The sequence below is a fragment of the Chiloscyllium punctatum genome, chromosome 44, assembly GCF_047496795.1.
Source record: "Chiloscyllium punctatum isolate Juve2018m chromosome 44, sChiPun1.3, whole genome shotgun sequence".
NCBI lineage: Eukaryota > Metazoa > Chordata > Chondrichthyes > Orectolobiformes > Hemiscylliidae > Chiloscyllium > Chiloscyllium punctatum.
In genome coordinates, this window is record NC_092782.1 from 60,879,585 (window position 1) to 60,901,778 (window position 22,194).

Below are 22,194 nucleotides of genomic sequence, written 5' to 3' on the forward strand. Positions count from 1 at the left end.
CTTATGCCCGAAACGTCGATTCTCCAGCTCCTCAGATGCTGCCTGACCTGCTGTGCTTTCCCAGCAACACACTCTCTGATCTCTAGCATCTGTACTCCTCACTTTCTCCTCTGTAAATACCTGTTTTCTGGTTGCACAAAGCGCCACACTGTGAGCCTGAATTACAGTCTTGAACTGATTGTCAATGCAATCATTAGTTCACTAATATACTTAGCAAATATTGTCCAATCACAGAAGCACAGCTAACGTTGCACATGTTTAGAATTTAGCAAGAGTGGGGTGGTTGGATTGCAAAGCTAATATAACATTGGCCCAAAATTCAGATACCTTTAACAAACTATTTCTCGGCAATATTAACTATATTGTTGATTGTTAATTTTTGCAGCAGTACAAGGGTTCCTTTTTTAAAGTTATGATGACTAGTTGCCACAGTGTTCAGTTTATGAAGCTCTGATGCAGAGGCTTTTATTAAATAAAAGTTCGAATATGTCATCAACAATTAGCATTTATACAGTGACCTTTCAATATGATATCCCCAGGTGCTTAAGGCAGGTGGGTAGCATGGTGGCTCAGTGGTTACCACTGCTGCCTCAAAGCGCCAGAGACCAGGGTTCAATTCCTGCCTCAGGCAACTGTCTGTATGGAGTTCGCATATTCTCCCTGTGTTTGTGTGGGTGTGCTCTGGTTTCCTCCCACAGTCCAAAAAATATGCAGGTTAGGTGAATTGGCCATGCTAAATTGCCTGTAGCTTTAGATGTAGGGGGGTGGGTTGCAGGATTCTGGATTAGTAGGTTGGTGTGGACTTGTTGGGCCGAAGGGCCTGTTTCCACTACTGTAAGTAATCTACTCTAATTACGTAATGTTTCCAAAATAAACATTTTTGACAGCAACTCACATCAGGAGATATAAATGCAGTTTGGAGAGATAGGCTTCAAGGGGCATCTCAATGGAGGAAAGCAGGGATGGGGGTGGTAAGGAGAAAGAAAGGCTAACGGAGAGATTTCCAGGACCAAGGACCCAGGTGCTGAAAGCATGGCTACCACTGCTGGAGTGATTAAAATCAAGGAGGTCGAAAGGGCCAGAGATGTGTGTCTGGACAAAGTAGAGAAAGAGAGGGTGGGGATGCAAAGCAAGGATTTGAAAACAAGGGTAAAGATTTGAAAACCGAGGGAATGTTAGGCAAGGAGCCACTGTAGGTCAGTCAGCAGAGCAGTGATAGGTGAATGGGCTTGGTGCAAGTTCAGTTATGATCAACAGAGTTTTGGATGAATACAGCTTTACAGAGTGTGAAAGGTCAGCAAGGACAGAAACAGAATGGTCATAGTCAGGGGTAATAAGGGATGGATGTCATGGTCAGTGGTGGATAAACTAAGGTAGGTTGAAGCTTAGGAATTGAAAGAATTTCTTTAATGAGATAACTGGCTGGGCCAGTGTTTATTGCCCATCCCTATTTGCCCCCTTGAGAAGGTGGGAGTGAGCTGCCATCTTGATCCGCTGCAGTAGGTAGACCCACAATGCCCTGAGGAAGGGAATTCCAGGATTTTGACCCAGTGACACTGAAGGAACAGCAATATATTTCCAAGTCAGGATAGTGAGTGGCTCAGAGGGGAACTTGCAGGGGGTAGTGTTCCCATGTATCTGCTGCCCTTGTCTTTTTAGATGGAAGTGGTCAGAGTTTTGGAAGGTGCTGTCTGAGGATCTTTGGTGAGTTTCTGCAGTGTATCTTGTAGCTGGTACACACTGCTGCTACTGAGCGTTGGTGGGGGAGGGACGGGATGTTTGTGATTGTGGTGGCAATCAAGTTGGCTGCTTTGTCCTGAATGGTGTCGAGCTTCTTGAGTGTTGCTGGAGCTGCCCCCATCCAGGCAAGTGGGGAATATTCCATTACTTGTGCCTTGTAGATGGTGGACAGGCTTTGGGGAGTCAGGAAGGGAGTTACTCACTGCAACCCTCCTAGTTTCTGACCTGCTCTTGCAGCCACTGTTTATATGGTTAGTCCAATTCTGGTCAAAGCTAACTCACAGGATATTGATACTTGAGGATTCAGTGATGAATAACATCACTGATTGTGAAATGAAGTTTCATTTTGCCCATTCATTGAATGTGGGTGTCGCTGGCTCGACCACATCCCTAATTGTTCTGGAGAAGGTGGTGGTGAGCTACCTTTGAGAATCACTGTAGTCCATATGATGTAGGGACACCCACTGTGCTGTCAGGAAGGGTGCTGTCAGGATAGTGAATGAACAGCTGATATAGTCCCAGGTCGGGATGGTCAGTGGTCTGGAGGAAAACATTCTGGTGGCGGTGTTCCATAAGACCATATGATATAGGAGCAGAATCAGGCCATTCGGCCCACTGAGTCTGCTCTGTCATTCGATCATGGCTGATATGTTTCTCCTGCCCTCTCTCCATAACCCTTAATCCTTTTACTTACCAAGAACCCATCTAGCTCTGTCTTCAAGACACTCGATGACGTGGCCTCCACAGTCCTCTACTGCACTGAGTTCCACAGATTCACCACCCCCCAAGGGTCGCCCCTTTACTCTGAGGCTGTGCCCTCAGTCCTAGTGGTCTGTCTATGGTTGGCAGGTGGCATGGTGGTTAGCACTGCTGCCTCACAGCACCAGGGACACAGGTTCAATTCCATCCTCAGGCAACTGTGTGAAGTTTGCACATTCTCCCTGTGTCTCCAGGTGCTCATGTTTCCTTCCACAGTAGATGTGTAGGTTAGATGGACTGGCCATGGGAAATTGCCCATAGTGTTCAGGGATGTGTAGGTTAGGTGGATTGGCCATGGGAAATTGCCCATAGTGTTCAGGGATGTGTAGGTTAGGTGGATTGGCCATGGGAAATACAGGGATAGGATAGGGGTGTGTGAACTCGATGGGTTGAATGGCCTGCTTCCACACTGCAGGGATTCAATTATTCTGGTGTCTCCTACTAACGGAAACATTGTTTCCACATCCACTCTTTCCATGCCTCTCGCTATTCTCTAAGTTTTAATCAGATCCCCACTCATCCATTGAGTACAGACCCAAAACCCTCAACCGTTCCTCATATGACAAGCCGTTGCCCAGAGTTAGATTATCTTTTGTTGCTGATGGTCATTGCCTGGAACTTGTGCTGTTACCAAGGACAATGTGTGATGAGTGCAAGTTATGATCTTTCCTTTCGCTCCCTGTCTGTTTACCTGGGGGTTACAGTGGAATTTTGAGAGAGTTCCTTATGCAATAATTGGATTAATAAACCCTAGAGCCAACAATGAAATATAAAGTAACGATAGTAACCATGGAGCATTTGATTTCAGCTTCAAAAAGATTGCTTGATTGATCGACAACTGTTTAGAATTCATATTGTATTTTAGGTGACTTGTTATCATTTAGATCAACTCTCTTCGTGCAGAGCCACGTGTTGGGAAATGTTCAATATAGTAGATACAGAAATGCAGACATCATGGTCCAACACTTGCTGCTGAAGCCTCACTTTGTGCCTTTTAGTTATCACTAAAGTTGACAAATCTGATGCACATCCTTTCAAGGTGAGAGGAGAAAGATTTCACACAGAGGGTGGGGTTCGTATGTGGAATGAAATGGCAGAGGAAGTGATAGATGCAGGTACAATTCCAATATTTCAAAGCCATGTGGATAAGTGCATGAATATTGAGAGGGAAATGGGCCAGATGTAGGCAAGTGGGACTAGTTTAATTTGGGAAGTTTGGCCAACATGGGTGAGTTGGACTGAAGGGTCTGCTTTTGTTGCTGTATGATTCTACCTGAATAATCTCCCGTGCTCTGAGATCATATAAAACTCTGGTGCCTGTAATACCTGGGAGGAAGTCCAGCTCCCTCATCACCCTTGTGCTTACAGACCTACACTGGCCCGCAGTCAACCAATGGCTTAATTCCAAATGTCTCATCCATGTTTTGAAATTCCTCCGTGGCTTTACCCCCGTCTACCTCTGAAACCTTCCCCAGGCCTATCACCCTCTGAGATATCTGTGTCATCTACCTCTGGCCTTTTGACAGCGTTCCAACGCCAGCCGCTCCTCCACTGGAGAGGTTGTGCCTACAACCGTTAAGGTGCTAAACTCTGGAAATAGAGCAGACTCGATGGGCTGAATGGCCTCAATCTGATCCTAAATCGTACGGTCTATATCTAATGAAAGTCCCAAACTACATCCCTCTGTGTCCTCCCTGTGAACACTCCCAAAAATCTACATCTTTTACTGATATTCTGTAATTTTTACTTCTTTTCTCTAATTTATTCCTATGACATATAATGCCAGACTATTTTTTTCTTTACTTTTCTAATCTATTTTTGTTTCCTAAGAATTTGATCTTAAGTATCTGTGCCAGGTACCTTTGTACCTGAGATGGCGATATGCTGTGGTAACTATAAACTTTTCACTGTACTCATTTCAGTAGATATGATAATAAAGCTAATTCAATTCATTCAAACCTTTTGCTCATCTGTGCAGAGATCTCCTTATTTGGCTCTTTATCAAATTTTAATTTATAATAATGTTCCTATGAAGTGCCCTGGATGGTTTTGTTCATGGAAGTGCTTTACAGAAATAAGTTACTGTCGTTATGACCGACACTGTAGTTTACCGCAGAGGATATCTGAAAGAAGTGAGGATAAAGTACAGTAACAACAAATAATTCACAGATATTTAAATCAAAAGTGTCATGTGTAGAATTTAACAGGCCTGAGCAGTCTAATTTACATTGTCGACCAGAGATTCTGCTCCTTTTTATGTTATCTTTGGGGATTTCAAAAGGAATGTCACTAAACTATTTTTATCTTCTAAGGAAGTGTTGCCTATTGAATGTCACTTCCCTCAGGAAATTAAATCTCTTGAATAGAGTCTACGAGAGACTGCAGGATATGGCTGGCGAGGAAATGAGTGCAGTGGATCAAATGATATTTTCTTAAAAATGAAATTGAGAGAAGTTTCAGTCTTAAAATGGGGTTTTCATTCCTGCTTCATGCTGAGCTTCGACACCATTAGTCTTTCAGGGTTATTGCAACGACTTGAGGAACTGTCAGTTGGTTGAGTGGTTGCTTTTCATGTTCCATTTCCTCTCTTTCAAATAACTCGAAGAATGTATTTATTCCCCTCCTCCTGAACCTCCCTCAGCTCCTGGGAAAACTCTGCCTTGACAGAAGCAGTATGCAAAATCAATCTGCTTTCAAATGATCTCCTCTGGCCTCAGTTGTTTCCCATTGAGATGGCCACGCAGGGCTCTCGAAATGCCTCTCTCAGTGAGAGAGCTTCAGGGTGAAGTGGGGGTTATTTTGTTTTGTTTGTTCACGGGACAAATCCATAATTCCCCTGGTCATGAGCTGCCCTGAATCGCTCAGATCCTTGATGCAGGTTGACCCACAATGCCATGAGGAAGGGAGTTCCAGGATTCTGAGCTAGTGATGCTGGAGGAACGGTGAGATATTTCCAAGTCAGGGTGGCTTGGTGGGGAACCTGTTGGTGATGATGCTTCCTTGCATCTACTGCCCTGGTCCTCTCGACGGTTGTGCGGTGGTGTGTTTGGAAAATGCAGATTAGGAAACCTTGGTAGAGAGTGACCGCAGTGACCTGTTTCCACTCCCAAGAGTTCATGCTAGTTCCCATCGTCCCTGTTGCAGGGTGCCACTCCACGTGGTGAAAGCACAGAAGATGAACTATCCTGTATAGAAGCCACCACTGTGAGGTGTAGGCCTTTTAGTCCTTCAATCACTTCAGTCCATTCAGTCCACCAATCAACCACACCGCCCCGTGGCCCAACATTTCAACTCCCCCTCTCACTCTGCGGAGGACATGCAGGTCCTAGGCTTCCTCCACCGCCGCTCCCTCATCACCCGGCGCCTGGAAGAAGAACACCTCATCTTCCGCCTCGGAACACTTCAACCCCAGGGCATCAATGTGGACTTCAATAGTTTCCTCATTTCCCCTTCCCCAACCTTACCCCAGCTCCAGCCTTCCAGCTCAGCACCACCCTCATGACCGGTCCTACCTGCCTATCTTCCTTCCCACCTATCCACTCCACCCTCCTCTCTGACCTATCACCCCCATCCCCAACCCCATTAACCTATTGTACTCTTTGTTATATTCTCCCCACCCCCACTCCCCTCTCATTTATCTTTCCACCCTGCCTCTATTCCTGATGAAGGGCTTTTGCCTGAAACGTTGATTTTCCTGTTCCTCGGATACTGCCTGACCTGCTGTGTTTTTCCAGCACCACTCTAATCTAGAATCCATTCAGTCCTTCACGCCTGCTCCCCCATTCAATAATCTGATTTATAACTTTAACTCTACATTCCCGCACATCCCCCAATAATCCCCCATCCCCTTGGTCATCAAGAATCTCCCTACCTCTGCCTTCAAAATATTTAAAGGGTCTGCATCCACTGCCTTTGGAGAAAGGGAATTCCAAAATAAAATGTTCCCTCATCTCTGTTTTAAATGGACATCTCCCTTACTTTTAAACTCCGCCCCCTGGTTCTAGATTCTCCCACAGGAGGAAGCCTCCTTTTCACATCCACTTGGTCATGTTCCCACAGGATCCCACATCCCTTCCGACTCTTCTAAGCTCCAGAGGATACAGGCCTAGCCTGTCCAGAGTTTCCTCATAAAGCCATCTGCCCATTCCAAGGATTACTCTAGTAAATCTGCTCTGAACTGTTCCAAAACATTAACATCCCTCAGTCTTGTCTGCGGTGTGCACTTCCTGTCAATGCTATGTTTACTTTCTGTATAATTGCGTGACATTTTAAGCAATATGCAAAAGTGGCAGCAGTGTGTACCATCGGCTGATGTACTGCAGTGATTCAGCAAGGCTCCTTCCAAAGCCATGACCACTACCACCTGGAAGGACAAGGGCAGCAGCAACATGGGAGCACTAGTCCCTACAAGTTTCCCCTCCCAACCACTCACCATCCTGACTTGGGAATATATCACTGTTCCTTCATTGTCACCGGACCAAAATCCTGGAATTTCCTCTCCAGTTCAACAAGGCAGCTCACCATCACCTTCTCAAGGGCAACTAGGGACGGGCAGTCAATGCTGGTCCCAGCCTGTGATGCCCCCATTCCGTGAATGAATAAAACTCGCTGATCTGGTCATTTTCACACTACCGTTTATGGGAGCTTCCTGTTTGCAAATTGGGGTTGTTTCCCCGGATTACAACAATGACCATGCTTTCCAATATTTCATTGGCTGTAAAGAGTTTTGGGATGGCCTGTGGTTGTGAAAGGCACTACAAGAATGCAAATGTTCTTACACCAAGCAACAAAATTACTGTGTGAGTAATGTTCCCTTGAGGACAGTAGCGATGGGAGCAAATTAGAGGGAACTCTGTGGTGGAATTGGGGATGCAGACAAACCTTACCATTTGTGGAAATGCAAAAAAAGTCTCCAGACATTGGGCTAGAGGTAGAGCAACTGGAACAAGTTTGAAAAGTGGGATTTAGAAATCAAGATGGAGACAAAATTCCAATGTAACAATCAGACTGGCATTACAGGATTCTAATTACAGGACTGGCATTACAGAGCAATTGCCTGTGCTTTCTTATTTGCAGGGTGGAGTATAACGGGAGCAAACTGCTTCCTGTTTATTTAAATCCAGAATGCAGGCTCCTATGTGACATCAACAACTCATGTACTTAAAGCTCTCAGTGCTTTATCTCGCAATTAAAGAGTTTCTGTTTTGTTGAAGGGATGAACAGAGTTTGTATTGCTAGCTCCATGATTCTGGAGTCACACAGCTCAAACTCATGGGCGCTCCAAGGAGTAAATTCCTCGTAATATGTTAGTGGCTCTCTCGGCAGCATGCGGTTTTTTGTTTGTTTTCTCATGTGGTTTCCAGATGGAATTGTTGTGGGTGTACGGTTACCGTTCCTGGTTTACTGGTGAAACTGGGGCTTCTTTCATGGCCATTTAAGGGGGTCAATTTTAACCCCGAAAAATGTGTGAAAACTTCAAATGCTGATCCTCAAAATTCTTCACTAACTTCTGGTTTTAGGAGAGTGAGGGTCAATGACACTGACTGATAACTCATAGAGGTGGGTTTTTTTCTAACTCATTTGTGGGATGTGGGTGTCACTGGCTGGGCCCAGCCTAGTTTCCCCCTTGAATAGGTGTGGGTGAGTTGCCTTCTTGAACCGATGTACTCAATGTGCTGTAGCTTGACTCACAGTGCCCTTAGAGTGGGAATTCCAGGATTTCGACCCAGCAACACTGAAGGAATGCGATAACTTTCCAAGTCAGGATGGTGAGTCCTTGGAGGGGAGCTTGCAGGGGGTGGTGTTCCCATGTATTGGTTGCTCTTGTCCTTCAAGACAGTCGTGAGTTTGGAAGGTGCCAGCTGAGAATCTTTGGCGAAATTCTGCAGTGCATCATGTAGATGGTACACACTGCTGCTACTGAGCATCAGTGGTGGAGGGAGTGGGTGTTTTAATTGTGATGCCAATCAAACGGGCTGCTTTGCCCTGGATCATTTACCACACTAAATGTTCAGCAAAAATGGAAACCTCACTCTCTGGACAGGGTGATCTCAAAAAGAGCAGCTCTCTCGAGTGAGGCAGGACCGAGGAATTTCTTCTCCTGAACCGTCAAATCCACCTGGCTCCACATTTCAGTGCCTCACACTGCACCTTGGGGTAATGCTCAGTCATGCTTCATGTGTTTGTGGTGATTATCCAGCCACTACTGCCCATCATACACAATAAATCATCAAAAAATGATCACTGCAGCAACTGGTCACTTTGGACACAGACGACTGGAAGTTACATTGAAAAATATTTGGTTTGCAATACAACAGCGTGGATTCAATTCCCATCACACTCTCCTCCTTACCATCTCCCCCCAAGCTGGAGTGGGCTGACCCTCAGGTGAAACTCCCACCAATCATCTCTTTCCAATGACAGAGCAGCCCAATGGTCTGGAAGGATGAGGGGGACTCTACATTCATGTTATTTTCATACTAACTCTTCACTCATTCATATCTAACATCTTTATCATTATTCTGCTGAGGTATTAACACGTTGAATACATATGAGGCTTACATTTACAGAGCGTCTTTCATAACCTGAGAGTATCCCAAAGCCAATGAAGGAATTTTTTTAAGTATAGTTACAGCTGTAATACAGGAGGTCCAGTCAGCTCTCATAGTGAGTAATGTGATAAAGACCAGATAACCTATATTGTATGATGCTGATTGAAGAATAAATATTGTCCGTGAGACTAGGGAGAACTCCCCTTCTCATCTTCGAAACAGTACCGAGGACCCTTCAAATTATTCATTCGTAGAAAGTGAGCATCACTGGCTATCAGCCAATAGTTGCCTCTTGAGAAAGTGGGGGTGAGCAGTCCATGTGCTGCAGAATGACCCGCAGTGCTGTTAGGGAGAGTTTCAGGATTTTGATGCCGAAGGAATAATAATGGATATATTTCCAAGTCAGGGTGGTGAGTGGCTTGGAGGGAAACCTGCAGATGGTGGTGTTTCCAACTACCTGAGAGAGCGTATGGGAGCTCTGTTTGACATCACAAAATAAAGATGTTATCACCAACTGTACAGCAATCTCTCACCATGACTTTTGCGCTGAAGCCCTGAATTGAGACTTGAACGCTTTGACTCCAACACCAGAGTGCTACAAATTGAACTTCGCCTGACACTCATCCAAGTTGTGTTCACGTGATAATATCACCAGTTAGATTTCACACATATAACACCTCTGCTTAAAAAGCAAGCAAGAAACCACAGCATAACAACATTTCATGGTATGTCTTCTCATTTCCACATCCTGTCGTTTGTGCACAGATGCACAGGAAGATTGTATTCAAATGCTAAAAATGAAAGTGGTTTGATATGGAGCTTACTATCACACAGAGTAACTGAGCGTGATATCATGCATTCAAGGAGCAGCTGGATCAAGACACGAGGGAGAATCAAATAAAAGGATATGGTGAAAGGGTGAAATGGAGAGGGTAGGAGGAAGCTCTTGTGGAAGAGAAACACTAGCATGGAGCAGATGGGCCAAATGGCCTGTTTCTTTTCTGTAAATACAATGGAAAGAGTGAAGGACAGATTTACAAAGTTGGTTCCAGACATGAGAAACTCCCATTATGAGAATGGATTCGAGAAATCGAGATGGGTTTTCCCTGGGGAGAAGAAGGCCAAGAGGAGATCTGATAGAGGTTTTGAAAATCATGAGAAATCTAGATAGAGTAGATAGGGAGAGACTGTTCTCACTCAGAAAGAGGGTTTGAGAGCAATAGATTTAACAAATGTTGCGAGTGTGATCTGAGAAAAATGCTTTCACCCGTTGAGTGGTTAGGGGAGGAATACATTGCCTGGAAATGTGGTGGAGGTGGTTCTCAACTGAGGCATTGGGTAATTATCTGAACAGAAGCAATGGACAAGAGTATAAGGCAAAGGCACCAAGGCAGAATGCTTGTTGCAGAGATGGAACGATGGGCCAAATGCCCTCCTTCTGTGCCATAATAATTCTGTGCATCTGTTTAAACAGTGAACGAATTGCAAGTTTTACCTGAAACAGCTGATGTTGCTTTGGAAGGTTGAGGCATTCGGGTTATCCTGCTGTGAGCCAGGAAGGTGCTCTGGCTTGTGCTGTACGGGGAGCTCCTGTCTGATGAGTCAGAGCTTGTATGAGAGAGTCTGTTGTGTTCCTTCAGCGTGGCTGAAGACCTTTCATACCACGAGCGTAGTTCATCAGACAACGCAGTTCTGTTTGTGTTTCTCTCAGGGTTATCTTTAACAAGCGATGGAGTCCTAACAACTTGTGAGCGTGACGGAGTCAGTTTTACTGAATCAATATCATCGCCGTGCCAAGAATCCTTATAGATCCCACCCGCTGTGTAGGAGTTTGACGTTTTAAATTGTGCTTTCACACTGTAGTGTCCTTCTTGGTCGTTTTCCAAACTGCGCACCACCACCGGTGTCGGACTCCCCTCAATGTACAGAGGATATTCTTTAATCCTATACTGGGAGGAAGGCTGGCTCTGGCTGTGCAGGTAAAACCCACTGCCATTGCCGGTGCCGTTCTTACCAGCTAGGTTGGGCATGCTCCCTGAATTGGAGGATCCGAGATTCCCAGCGGATCGGTGCCTCTGCCGCTCCCTGGCCTTGGAGGGCGAGTCCTCAGCAAGAGTGGAGTAGTTGGCATGCATGTGAGCTGGGTAGTAGTGTTCTGAGCTAGAGTGGCTGGTGCAGGAGGAGCAGTCGTCTAAAGGGTCAGAGCCGTTACTGCTCCGAGTCCTTGGGGTATAGAAATCCGGACTCCCTGTTTCGTTCTCTGACACAACCGGCTTGCCCTGGGATTCCAGACTGGCACTCCTGTGTCTAAAGTGCTGTGCTAAACTGTGCAGACGAGTTGGGCTGATATCTACCAACCTGGAAAAGTGAACAAACAGATCGTTACCTTTGGAATTTGCCCCTTAGGGATGTACAGAAACAAGGAGATCGTTGCAGGCCAGGTTATATGCCTTAAATGTACTGTGGATACTGTGCAGCTTTTGAACCCCCTGCCAAATACTATCCCACTCCCTGTACTTACTAACAATCTCTGATCCACAATCTTGCAGGCAAAATTATCCACTTATTAAATTATTTGTCCATGGGACGTGGGCATCACTGGCTGGTTCAGTATTTATTGCCCATCCCTAATTGCCCAGAGGGTAGCTAAGAACCATCCACATTGCTCTGGGCCTGGAGTTACATTTCGGCCAGATGGGGTAAAGTTGGCAGATCGCCTTCCCCAAAGTACCTGAGATAGGATTTTAACAATGATTGACAGCTTTCAATTCCATAGTTTATTAAATTTATATCTAACCAGCTGCCTTGGGGGATGGGAACCCATGACCCCAGACATTAGCCTGAAGTTCCTGATTACTAATCTAGTGACATTACCAATACACCACGCTCTCTGCATAATGCAGTTCGCCTCTGCATCTCCCTCTTCTAAGCTTGAACTCATGATACCTTGTGATCATTAAAGTCCAAGCCACACCTGGCTACAAGAATCTTGAACTACTCAACAAACTTCTTTTCCAGTAAAAACATTCCCGGCTTCTGTTGCCTTTGTTCGGATGTCAAAGTCATTGTGTTATAATTTAGTCACTTAGGCAGCAGGAGGAGAGAGAAGATGGAGAGGTGTTTGGCAGAGAAGGGAGAACGAACACAAAGGTCAGTGATAAAGAGGTGGCTAGAGAGATTTAATGATGGGAAGGGCTGACAGAGCAAAGCAGAAAGGAGATGGTAAATGAAGAAAGTGAGAAACAAGCGAGTCTTGAGGAGCTAGAAATAAGTAAAACAGTAACATCACCAACAACAGCCATCTGAAAAACAGAAACAACTCTCGTTCTAAAATAACTGAACTCAACATTAATTGTAAAGCTGTAAAGTGCTTCATTGAAAAGTTGCTATTCCTCAACTTTCCATTAAGCTTCATTAGAATAGGATAGGAGGCTGAATACAGAGAGATCAGAGTGAGAGAAAGGGGGAGAATTGAATGTCTGACATCATTTTACCGTCAACATTTCAAAGAGTGATCTAAGCTTCTGGATGTAGGATTGCTCGCTGAGCTGGTAGGCTCATTTTCAGATGTTTCGTCACCATACTAGGTAACATCTTCAGTGAACCTCCGGATAAAGCACTGGTGGTATGGCCTGCTTTTTATTTATGTGTTTAGGTTTCCTTGGGTTGGTGATATCATTTCCTGTGGTGATGTCATTTCCTGTTCTTTTTCTCAGGGGGTGATAAATGGGATCCAAGTCAACGTGTTTGTTGATAGAGTTCCGGTTAGAATGCCATACTTCTAGGAATTCTCGCACGTGTCTCCGTTTGGCTTGTCCTAGGATGGATGTGTTGTCCCCAGTCGAAGTGGTGTCTTTCCTCATCCGTATGTGAGGATACTAATGAGAGATGGTTATGTCTTTTTGTGGCTAGTTGGTGTTCATGTATTCTGGTGGCTAGTTTTCTGCCTGTTTGTCCAATGTAGTGTTTGTTACAGTTCTTGCACGGTATTTTGTAAATGACATTAATTTTGCTTTTTGTCTGTATAGGGTCTTTCAAGTTCATTAGCTGTTGTTTTAGTGTGTTGGTGGGTTTGTGGCCTACCATGATGCCAAGGGGTCTGAGTAGTCTAGCAGTCATTTCCGAGATAACTTTGATATAGGGGAGAGTGGCTAGAGTTTCTGGATGCATTTTGTCTGCTTGTTTGAATTTGTTGCTGAGAAATCAGCGGACTGTGTTCATTGGGGGTACCTGTGCTCTTCGAATACACTGTATAGGTGATTTGCCTTTGCTCTGTGTAGTTCCTCTGTGCTGCAGTGTGTGGTGGCTTGTTGGAATAATGTTCTGATGCAGCTTTGTTTGTGGGTGTTGGGATGATTGCTTCTGTAGTTCAATATTTGGTCAGTATGTGTTGATTTCCTGGAGACGCAAGTTTGAAGTTCCCCATTGACTGTTCGCTCTACAGTGACATCTAGGAATGGCAGCTTGTTGTGGTTTTCCTCCTTTTTAGTGTAATTTGTACCAGTCAGGGGTATTATTAATGGTCTGATGGTTTCCTTGTTTGTTCAAGTCTGCATTACTGCTAGCACAGAGGAACTACAAAGAGCAGAGAAAAATCACCTATACAGTGTATTCAAAAGAACGGGTACCCAATGAACACAGGCTGCGATTTCTCAGCAACAAACTAGCCTCTGCTAGCAGTAATGCAGAGACTCGAACAAACAGCTCTGCCAACCATCCAACCCAAACTTTGCATCTGCTATGTGGATGACCCCTCTGTCATCACTAAACCAAACAAGTTAGAGGTAACCTTCAAGACAATCAAGACAATTACTGGCATAAAATTCACTAAAGAGAAGGAAAACAACAACAAACTGCCATTCCTAGATATCACAGTAGAGTGAACAGCCAATGGGGAACTTCAAACCAATATCTCCAGGAAAACAACACAAACGGACCAAACACTGAACTACAGAAGCAATCATCCCAACACCCACAAATGGAGCTGCATTAGAACATTATTCCAATGAGCCACCACACACTGCAGCACAGAGGAACTATGAAGAGCAGAGGAAAATCATCTATACAGTGTCGTCGAAATGAACAGGTACCCAATGAACACAGTCCACAGATTTCTCAGCAACAAACCCAAACAAACAGACAAAACACGTCCAGAAACCGTAGCCACTCTCCCCTACATCAAAGACACCTTGGAAATGACTGCCAGACTACTCAGACCCCTTGGCATCATGGTAGGCCACAAACCCACCAACACACTAAAACAGCAGCTAATGAACTTGAAAACCCTATACAGACAATGAGCAAAACTAACGTCATTTACAAAATACTTTGCAAGAACTGTAACAGACACTACATTAGACAAACAGGCAGAAAACTAGTCACCAAGATACATGAACAGCAACTAGCCACAAAAAGACATGACCCACTCTCACTAGTATCGATACGTAAAGATGAGGAAGGACACCACTTCGACCAGGACAACACGTCCATCCGAGGACAAGCCAAACAGAGACACGCGTGAGAATTCCTAGAAGTATGGAACTCCAACCGGAACTTTATCAACAAATACATCACTTGGATCCCATTTATCATCCCCTGAGAAAAAGAACAGGAAATTACATCACAACAAGAAATTACATCATCACAGAAAATGACACCACCAGCTCAAGGAAACCTAAACACATAAATAAAAAGTGGGCTATACCACCAGAGCTTCACCAGTGCCTCACTGAAGATGTTACCTAGTATGGTGACGAAATGTCTGAAAACAAACCTTCCAACTCAGCAAGCAAACTTACTTCCAGAACCTCAACCTGAGCTACAAATCTTCTCAAAACCCGATCTAAGCTTCTCGATCAGAGCTGGAAGACCCGTGTGTACTTTCATGGTTCCCTGTTCAGGTTTCCGAATCACACTCCCTGAATGTTTTTCCCCTGAACCCCAACATCAGCAGTTTTGTCAGGTCACTCACCGTGTGGAATGGACATACGCGGGACTTCGGATCTGGAGATCTGGTGTGGACGGCATGCTGGACTGGGAGGAGTTCCAGTGGGAAGCACTTCTTACAGGACTGCTCTGTAGGGAGCCACCAGCTCCTGCCTCTGCACAGCTTCCTACACTGGGAAACCGTGTGTGTCCACTAGAGAGTAACACAAACACACAATGTCACTGCAAATGCTGTAGTTCAGCAAAACATTGCAGATTTAATTTGCAGAGTTATGCCCGGCAAATGGAGGCTAGATTTACAATAGAAAAAAACCACGATGATGCAAACTGTGAGAGTCACACTCTGGTGCTTTGTCCAACAGCTCAGTCACTGGAGTGTTTTGCATGATTGAATAAATGACCCAGATCCATCAGCTGGTAGCCCTGGTGGGTCATGGAAGGTACAGTGCCCAAAAACAAAATAGATACTTAATTAGGACAAATGTCGGACATTTTTGGCTGACTGGAGATGGACTGCAGAAAACAGGAAAATTTATAACTATGGGCATGTCAGCTTCAACCAGAAACTTAACACTTAAGAAAATAAACTTGCATTTATATAGCACCTTGCGTGACCTCAGAACTTTCAATCAGTTTCACAGCCAAACATCCCTGAACCCTGCTGGGATGTAAGGAAACTCAGCAGCCAGTTTTCACACAGCAAGATCCCAAAAGCTGCTCGAACCGAAATCGCAAACTGGAGCGTTGGAGGTCGAGAGGCCATCTTATAGAAACTAATAAAATAATGAGGGGTATAGACAGGGTTAACGGTAGTTGTTTTTTCCCTAGGTTGGGGGTTTCAAGGCGAGGGGGCACATTTTTAGTGTGAGAGGAAAGAGATTTAAAAAAGACATGAAGGACAAATCTTTTACGGAGAGTGTGGTTCACATGTGGAATGAACTTCCTGAGGGAGTGGTGGATGTGGGTACAGTTACAATGTTTAAAAGACATTTGGATAATCAAAGAATCCCTACAGTGTGGAAGCAGACCATTCAGACTGACAAGTCCATACAGACCATCCAAGGAGTAACCCTCTCAGACCCATTCCTCTACATTACTCCTGACTAATGCACCTAACCTACACTTCCTGGAACGTGGGCAAATTAGCACAACCAATTCATCTAACCCGCAAATTATTGGATTGTTGGAGGAAACCGGAGCACCTGGAGGAAACCCACACAGACACAGGGAGAGTGTGCAAACTCCACACAGACAGTCGCCCAAGGCTGGAATCGAACCCAGGTCCCTGGCACTGTGAGGCAGCAGTGCTAACCACTGAGCCACCGTGCTGCCCATTAACAACATGACAAGCACATAAATAGGAAATATTTGGAGGGATATGGGCCGGGGCAGACAGGTGGGACTAGTTTAGTTTGGGATTATGTTTGGCATGGACTGGTTGGACCCAAGGGATTTGTTTCCGTGCTGTATGACTCAATAACTCTACTTTTGTCTTTATATCAGGAAGGTTGGTTGAGGGATAGATGATGGCCAAAAGACAGAACATCCCCCATTCTTTTCTCAGTGAATCATACGTCAGGGCATTTTTCTTTAAACCGTGTAACTCGAAGATTTTATAATATTTAGAAACAGGGAAAAAAAATGATGGATGAAAATAGAATTTCAAATGGAATTGTTGCTAAAACCCAGGTTGGAAACACAAACTGAGGTATTGAAAATCCATCACTGAGAAGTCAAGGTGTCTCTGCCAATACATCCCTGTGGACCATTGTAATGAACAGAATCCCTCTCAGCACTGGGAGCTTACCTGGGTATTCACTCCCAGCACTTACACACTATTCCCCAGTCAAACCTGACTGTACTTTCACTGATGTTCTTTATTTGCAATTTAATCAGCGTTTACTTCATATCTACATGTCTGTACAACACACTAGACAGCAACGGCCACACACCCTTTACCTCAATCCTAACAGCACAAAACATCCTTTCCAACAATAAAGATACAAACATTTAACAATTTAACATTTAACAATTCCTGATTGGGGGCAAGGAACCTTCTAATTCCAGATTAAAAAGCAGAAACAGCACTTCATGCACAAAGTTACTTCAAAATGTTGTAACTGTTGACATGAGCCGCAAATGAAAATGACCAGGTTTCAGTCCCATGTTATGGTTGGGAGACCAGTTGAACCCCATTGCCCAGTACTGAAGAGTTTAAGGTACACTTTGTATTAATCAGCTCCTTATGAACTGGCACTCGCTATAAAAATTTATATATCTCAAATACTCCGCAATGTCTGAGTAGTCAGTTGAAGGTGTGAGTGAGTAGGGTCTCTGCTGGTACGTTTTATTTAGGCAAAGTTGCATAAGTGATTTGTGCTGCAAATAAACTATAACAGTCATATGTACCACCCCTGCATTACGTTTCTATTACATGGTACGTCTTTACATTGATTATAGGGACCCCTTGATTCAACGGGAAATATTTGATTAGCTGGTACTCTCCTGTCCCATAGGTGCCGGATCATAAAAGGTTTGCTGAATTTTCTGAGCCACTTGTTGAAAGATGACATTATACACTCTTTGGAGCAGGTGGGATGGGAAGCCAGGCCTCCTGGCTCAGAGATAGGGACATTATCACTGCATCACAAGAGCCTTTTGTTGAAGCAGCCAATGACACTTGAGTAAAAGCACTGCACGTGGTATCACCTACACAAGAACAGATTTTCTCTCAGAAGCACCGGAGTAAATCCAGTCCATTGTGATTCTGCTGGAATAAGATCCATACTGGAGCTGCATTCTGTGTGAGAATGTCAAATGACATGATTTTGTTTTGCTGCCATTACCAGCTGTAGTGAACTCTGTCTCCCTGAAACCATCGACTCACCTGGAGTGACTGTGAGATCCACGCTTCTTGACCTTTTCGTAGGGTTCGTCTAAAGACGACTCTTTCCACATTTTTGGTTTGATGGGCGATTTGTCATAATCACTGCGATGGTAGTGCAGCTGCCTTAATCCATCCAGAGACTGGGGGGGAGGGGGTCTCTGGTGTGATGGTGGTCGGGGAGGTAAGCCTTTATGAGGTGACTGTACCGGTGATGAAACACTCGTAACGTCACAGTCTTCTGCAAAAAATGATTGGAGAGTGAGAGTCGAGTCACAGAGTTGTATAGCACAGAGACAGGCCCTTCAGACCAAACCAGTCCATGCCAACAAAAATGCCCCTCCACACTAACCCCATTTCCCTGCACTTAGCCCATATCCTTGTAAACCTTTCCTATCCATGTATTTGTCCAAATGTCTTTTAAATGTTGTTAATGCACCCACCTCAACCACTTCCTCTGGCAGCTCATTCCATATGCGTACCACCCTCTGTGTAAAAATGTTGTCCCTCAGGTTCCCTTTTATTCTTTTCCCTTTAACCTTAAAGCCCAGAAACCTGAAATCTCAAGCGTACTTGACTGTTCAGTAAATCATGGCCAATCTTCTGAGTTTTTGAAGTTCATTGTAATGGGTTACATGCTGACAGAACCCCTTCATCCCTGGAGTTTGCTTTGGGGCTTATGAACGTCATGCAATGTTGGAACAGCGAGGGTGGGGAGAAAGGTGAGTAAATGGTGCTTCCAAAAGCTGTTCCCTGTGAAATAACTTCCCGTAAGGTAATGAAAAGACCTGACAAGACTGCTCCCCGGCCCCATCATCTCAACATGAGACACTGAGTGAAGAGATTACTTACCATCCTCAAGAACCAGGGCATCTGACAATGAGCTGTCTTCAGAACCAATGTTTGCTTCTATGGGAAAAGCACAAAGGAAGGATTTTATGTAACAGCACAATGTACAGGATGGATGAACGAGGGTGGAGCTGATAACATGACCGTCTCTGGTTGTGGCTGAATTTTAAGCCGGTTTTGCTTGGACCATGATGTGATCACTTTCACTGGGGAATACCAGGTGGGCAAGAGACAGAAATCAGATTCCCCTCTCACTTGAACACAACTTACAAAATGTCTCAACAGTACAGGTTACCCTTCTTTTGATTCATTCAAAGGATGTGGGTGTCACTGGCTGGTCCAGCATTTATTGCCCGTCCTTAGTTGCCCCTTGACAAGGTGGGGGTGAGCTGCCTTCTTGAACCGTCTTGCAGTCCAGATATTGTAGGTAGACCCACGATGCCCTTAGGGAGGGAATTCCAGGATTTTGACCCAGTGACAGTCAGGATGGTCAGTGGCTCAGAGGGGAACTTGCAGGGGATGGTGTTCTCATGTATCTGCTGCCCTTGTCCTTCTAGACAGAAGTGGTCATTGGTTTGGAAGGTGCTGTCTGATGATCTTTGGTGAATTTCGGCAGTGAATCTTGTAGACAGTACACCCTGCTGCTACTGAGCGTCGGTGGGCGAGGGAGTGGATGTTTCTGGATGTGGTGCCAATCAAGTGGGGGCTGCTTTGACCTGGATGGTGTCGAGCTTCTTGAGTGTTGTTGGAGCTGCCCCCATCCAGGCAAGTGGGGAATATTCAATCACACTCCTGGCTTTTGCCTTATAGAAGGTGGACAGGCTTTGGGGAGTCAGGAGGGGAGTTAATTGTTGTAGGATTCTGCGCCTCTGACCTACTCTTGTGGCCAGTGTTGGTGTGGCTAATCCAGTTCAGTTTCTGGTCAGTAGCAGGATATTGGTAGTGGGGGATTCAGGGATGGTAGCATCATTGAATATCAAGGGACAGTGGTTAGATTCTCTTTCGTTTGAGATGGTTATTGTCTGGCACTTGCGTGGCGCGAATGTTACTTGCTGTTTTTAATCCCAAGCCTCGATATCGTCCAGGTCTTGCTGCAGTTCTTACAAAATTGTAATTGATTAAAGACCTTGTTTGTTCAATAAGTTTGCATAAGTTGTATGACCCTTTGATCTTTTCCTTATAAATTCTGTGTCCGATGTACTGTCTTTCGCTAGCTGTCTCAGGAACAGCGTTCTGAAAGCTTGTGATTTTAAATAAACTGTTGGACTGTAACTTGTCGTGGTGTGATTTCTGACTTGGTTGCAGTTCGACAGACATCATATCTGTCTTGCAGGGTGGTGACTATGACTGGGCATAACACTCTCACTGGGACCTGACCAGAACTCTTTAAAAGCGCAGCATAACTTCCCCACTTTTGGACTCAAAGCCTCTGTTTATGAATTCCTTTGTGCTCTGTTTTAATGCAGCTGTTGCCCCATTCTGATTAATGACTGCATTAAAGGGATTCGGCATGAAGACATTAAACAATGCAGAAGTTAAATCGTCTAGTAACAACATCAGCACTCACCTTCTATGATGAGAGATGCCCTTTGTGTGGGTTTCTTTCCAGACCTGACCCTGTATTCATTGATGGCATTCTCAATGTCCTGCAGTTTTTTAAGTGCATTTAAATAGGACATCTTTCTTTGCTTCTTCATCTTTTTGCTGACATTCGGGTCAGTGGCAAGCCGTCGTGCTGCCTCAGTGATCTGTGACTGAATGGCAAACTCTCTCTCGAGACGTTCTAACTCGACCTCCTGGGGATAAAAGGAAACACCAACTGTACTTATCTCTTTAACATCCAAGGAAAAAGCAGCAAACCCATTCTCTCCACAGCAAGAGAGTGTTTAGAAGAAAGATCAAGAAAAAAATAAATAAAATTGTTCATATTAATGTTTCATTTTATGTTGGTGTCGATGGGATGGCTAGAGAATAAAAATGATAAAAACAAACTTTTAAAAAATTTTTATTCTCTAGCCATCCCATCGATACCAACATAATATGAAACGTTAATATGAACAACTTTTGCAATGATCAACCCTCTGAACCTGTATCTTGTTTTGCTTTAAAATATTGATAACCTACACAGAGAGATTACAGGTTTATGACTGGAAATTATTGTACAGTTACTGAGATGGGTTATCCTGAGCCAGGGCAATTGCTGAGGGAGCTCTAGTCATAGAGTCACAGAGATGTACAGCATGGAAACAGACCTTTCGGTCCAACCCATCCATGCTGACCAGATATCCCAACCCAAGCTAGTCCCACCTGCCAGCACCCGGCCCATATCCCTCCAAACCCTTCCTATTCATATACCCATCCAGATGCCTTTTAAATGTTGCAATTGTACCAGCCTCAACCACTTCCTCTGGCAGCTCATTCCATACATGTACCACCCTCTACATAAAAACATTGTCCCTTAGGTCCCTTTTATGTCTTTCCCCTCTCACCCTAAACCTATGCCCTCTAGTTCTGGATTCCCCCACCCCAGGAAAAGACTTTGCCTATTTACCCTATTCATGCCCCTCATAATTTTGTAAATCTCTATAAGGTCACCCTTCAGCCTCCAACACTCCAGGGAAAACAGCCCCAGCCTGTTCAGCCTCTCCCTATAGTTCAACTAACTGCACCAACCTGTAATCTACACTGCAAGTATTGCATTCCACAGTGAATTCTGTCAGCTGGTACTGGAACATGGCACTGACTGCAGGGTCCATCATCTGGGCAGGAGTCTGTGACAAACTATCATTGTCATGATGTCTTTCAAAACGTGAATGTTTCTGCTGTGCATATGTATATTTGTTGCTGCACAGTAATATATTTGTGCATAATCACACACAAACCTGCACAATTATTTTGCACAGCAGAAAGAATACAGGCACATTATGATCCTCATATGAAAACTTCTAAAAAGAACATTATCATTTACTTAAAACCCTTCTTTTTAGATAAATATGAGCCCTTTACTGACCATGACGATAAAGTTTGATAATTCTTCCCCGTAAGTCCTGCTCCCAGTTTGTCAATAACGCGGCAAAGTATAGACTGCTCGAGACGTGATTGATTACAATGCTCATACTCAGAGGGCCTCCAACCAGCCCTGCTATTAAAGCATCACTCCAACACAGTGAAGGAGTCAATGCCCGAGAGTGACAATGGAAAGTGCCTGTCAATGGACTGCCCTTCCTCTCCAGCTCTGTGCTTGATGGCAGGCTCAACATCCATGGATGGGGAAAGGTGACAAGATCCCAAATCCACCCCAGCCAGACCACAGACCAAATCCTGTGTTGCTTGCATCAATGGGATGCACAATGGTTGCCCAAACAGCTATGCCAAGCACAGGGCCCAGTATACCAGGGCCGAATAACATTCCGAGAGTGGGACATTCCCAATGAAGGGCTTATGCCCGAAATGTCAACTCTCCTG

The 22,194-nt window shown here is 44.6% G+C and overlaps 1 protein-coding gene across 13 annotated transcripts in view; it reads right to left on the reverse strand.

Annotated features, from left to right (window-relative positions):
* frmd4a (FERM domain containing 4A) overlaps positions 1 to 22,194 on the reverse strand; it is a 773,221-nt gene that overhangs the window by 14,531 nt on the left and 736,496 nt on the right. For all 13 annotated transcript variants that reach the window (XM_072563058.1, XM_072563059.1, XM_072563057.1 and 10 more), the window contains 5 exons: positions 20,297 to 20,525; positions 18,733 to 18,789; positions 17,884 to 18,121; positions 15,022 to 15,189; positions 10,546 to 11,408 (listed from right to left, as the gene is read on the reverse strand). In XM_072563058.1, coding sequence (XP_072419159.1) covers positions 10,546 to 11,408; positions 15,022 to 15,189; positions 17,884 to 18,121; positions 18,733 to 18,789; positions 20,297 to 20,525 — 1,555 coding nt within the window. The remainder of the gene's footprint in view (positions 1 to 10,545; positions 11,409 to 15,021; positions 15,190 to 17,883; positions 18,122 to 18,732; positions 18,790 to 20,296; positions 20,526 to 22,194) is intronic.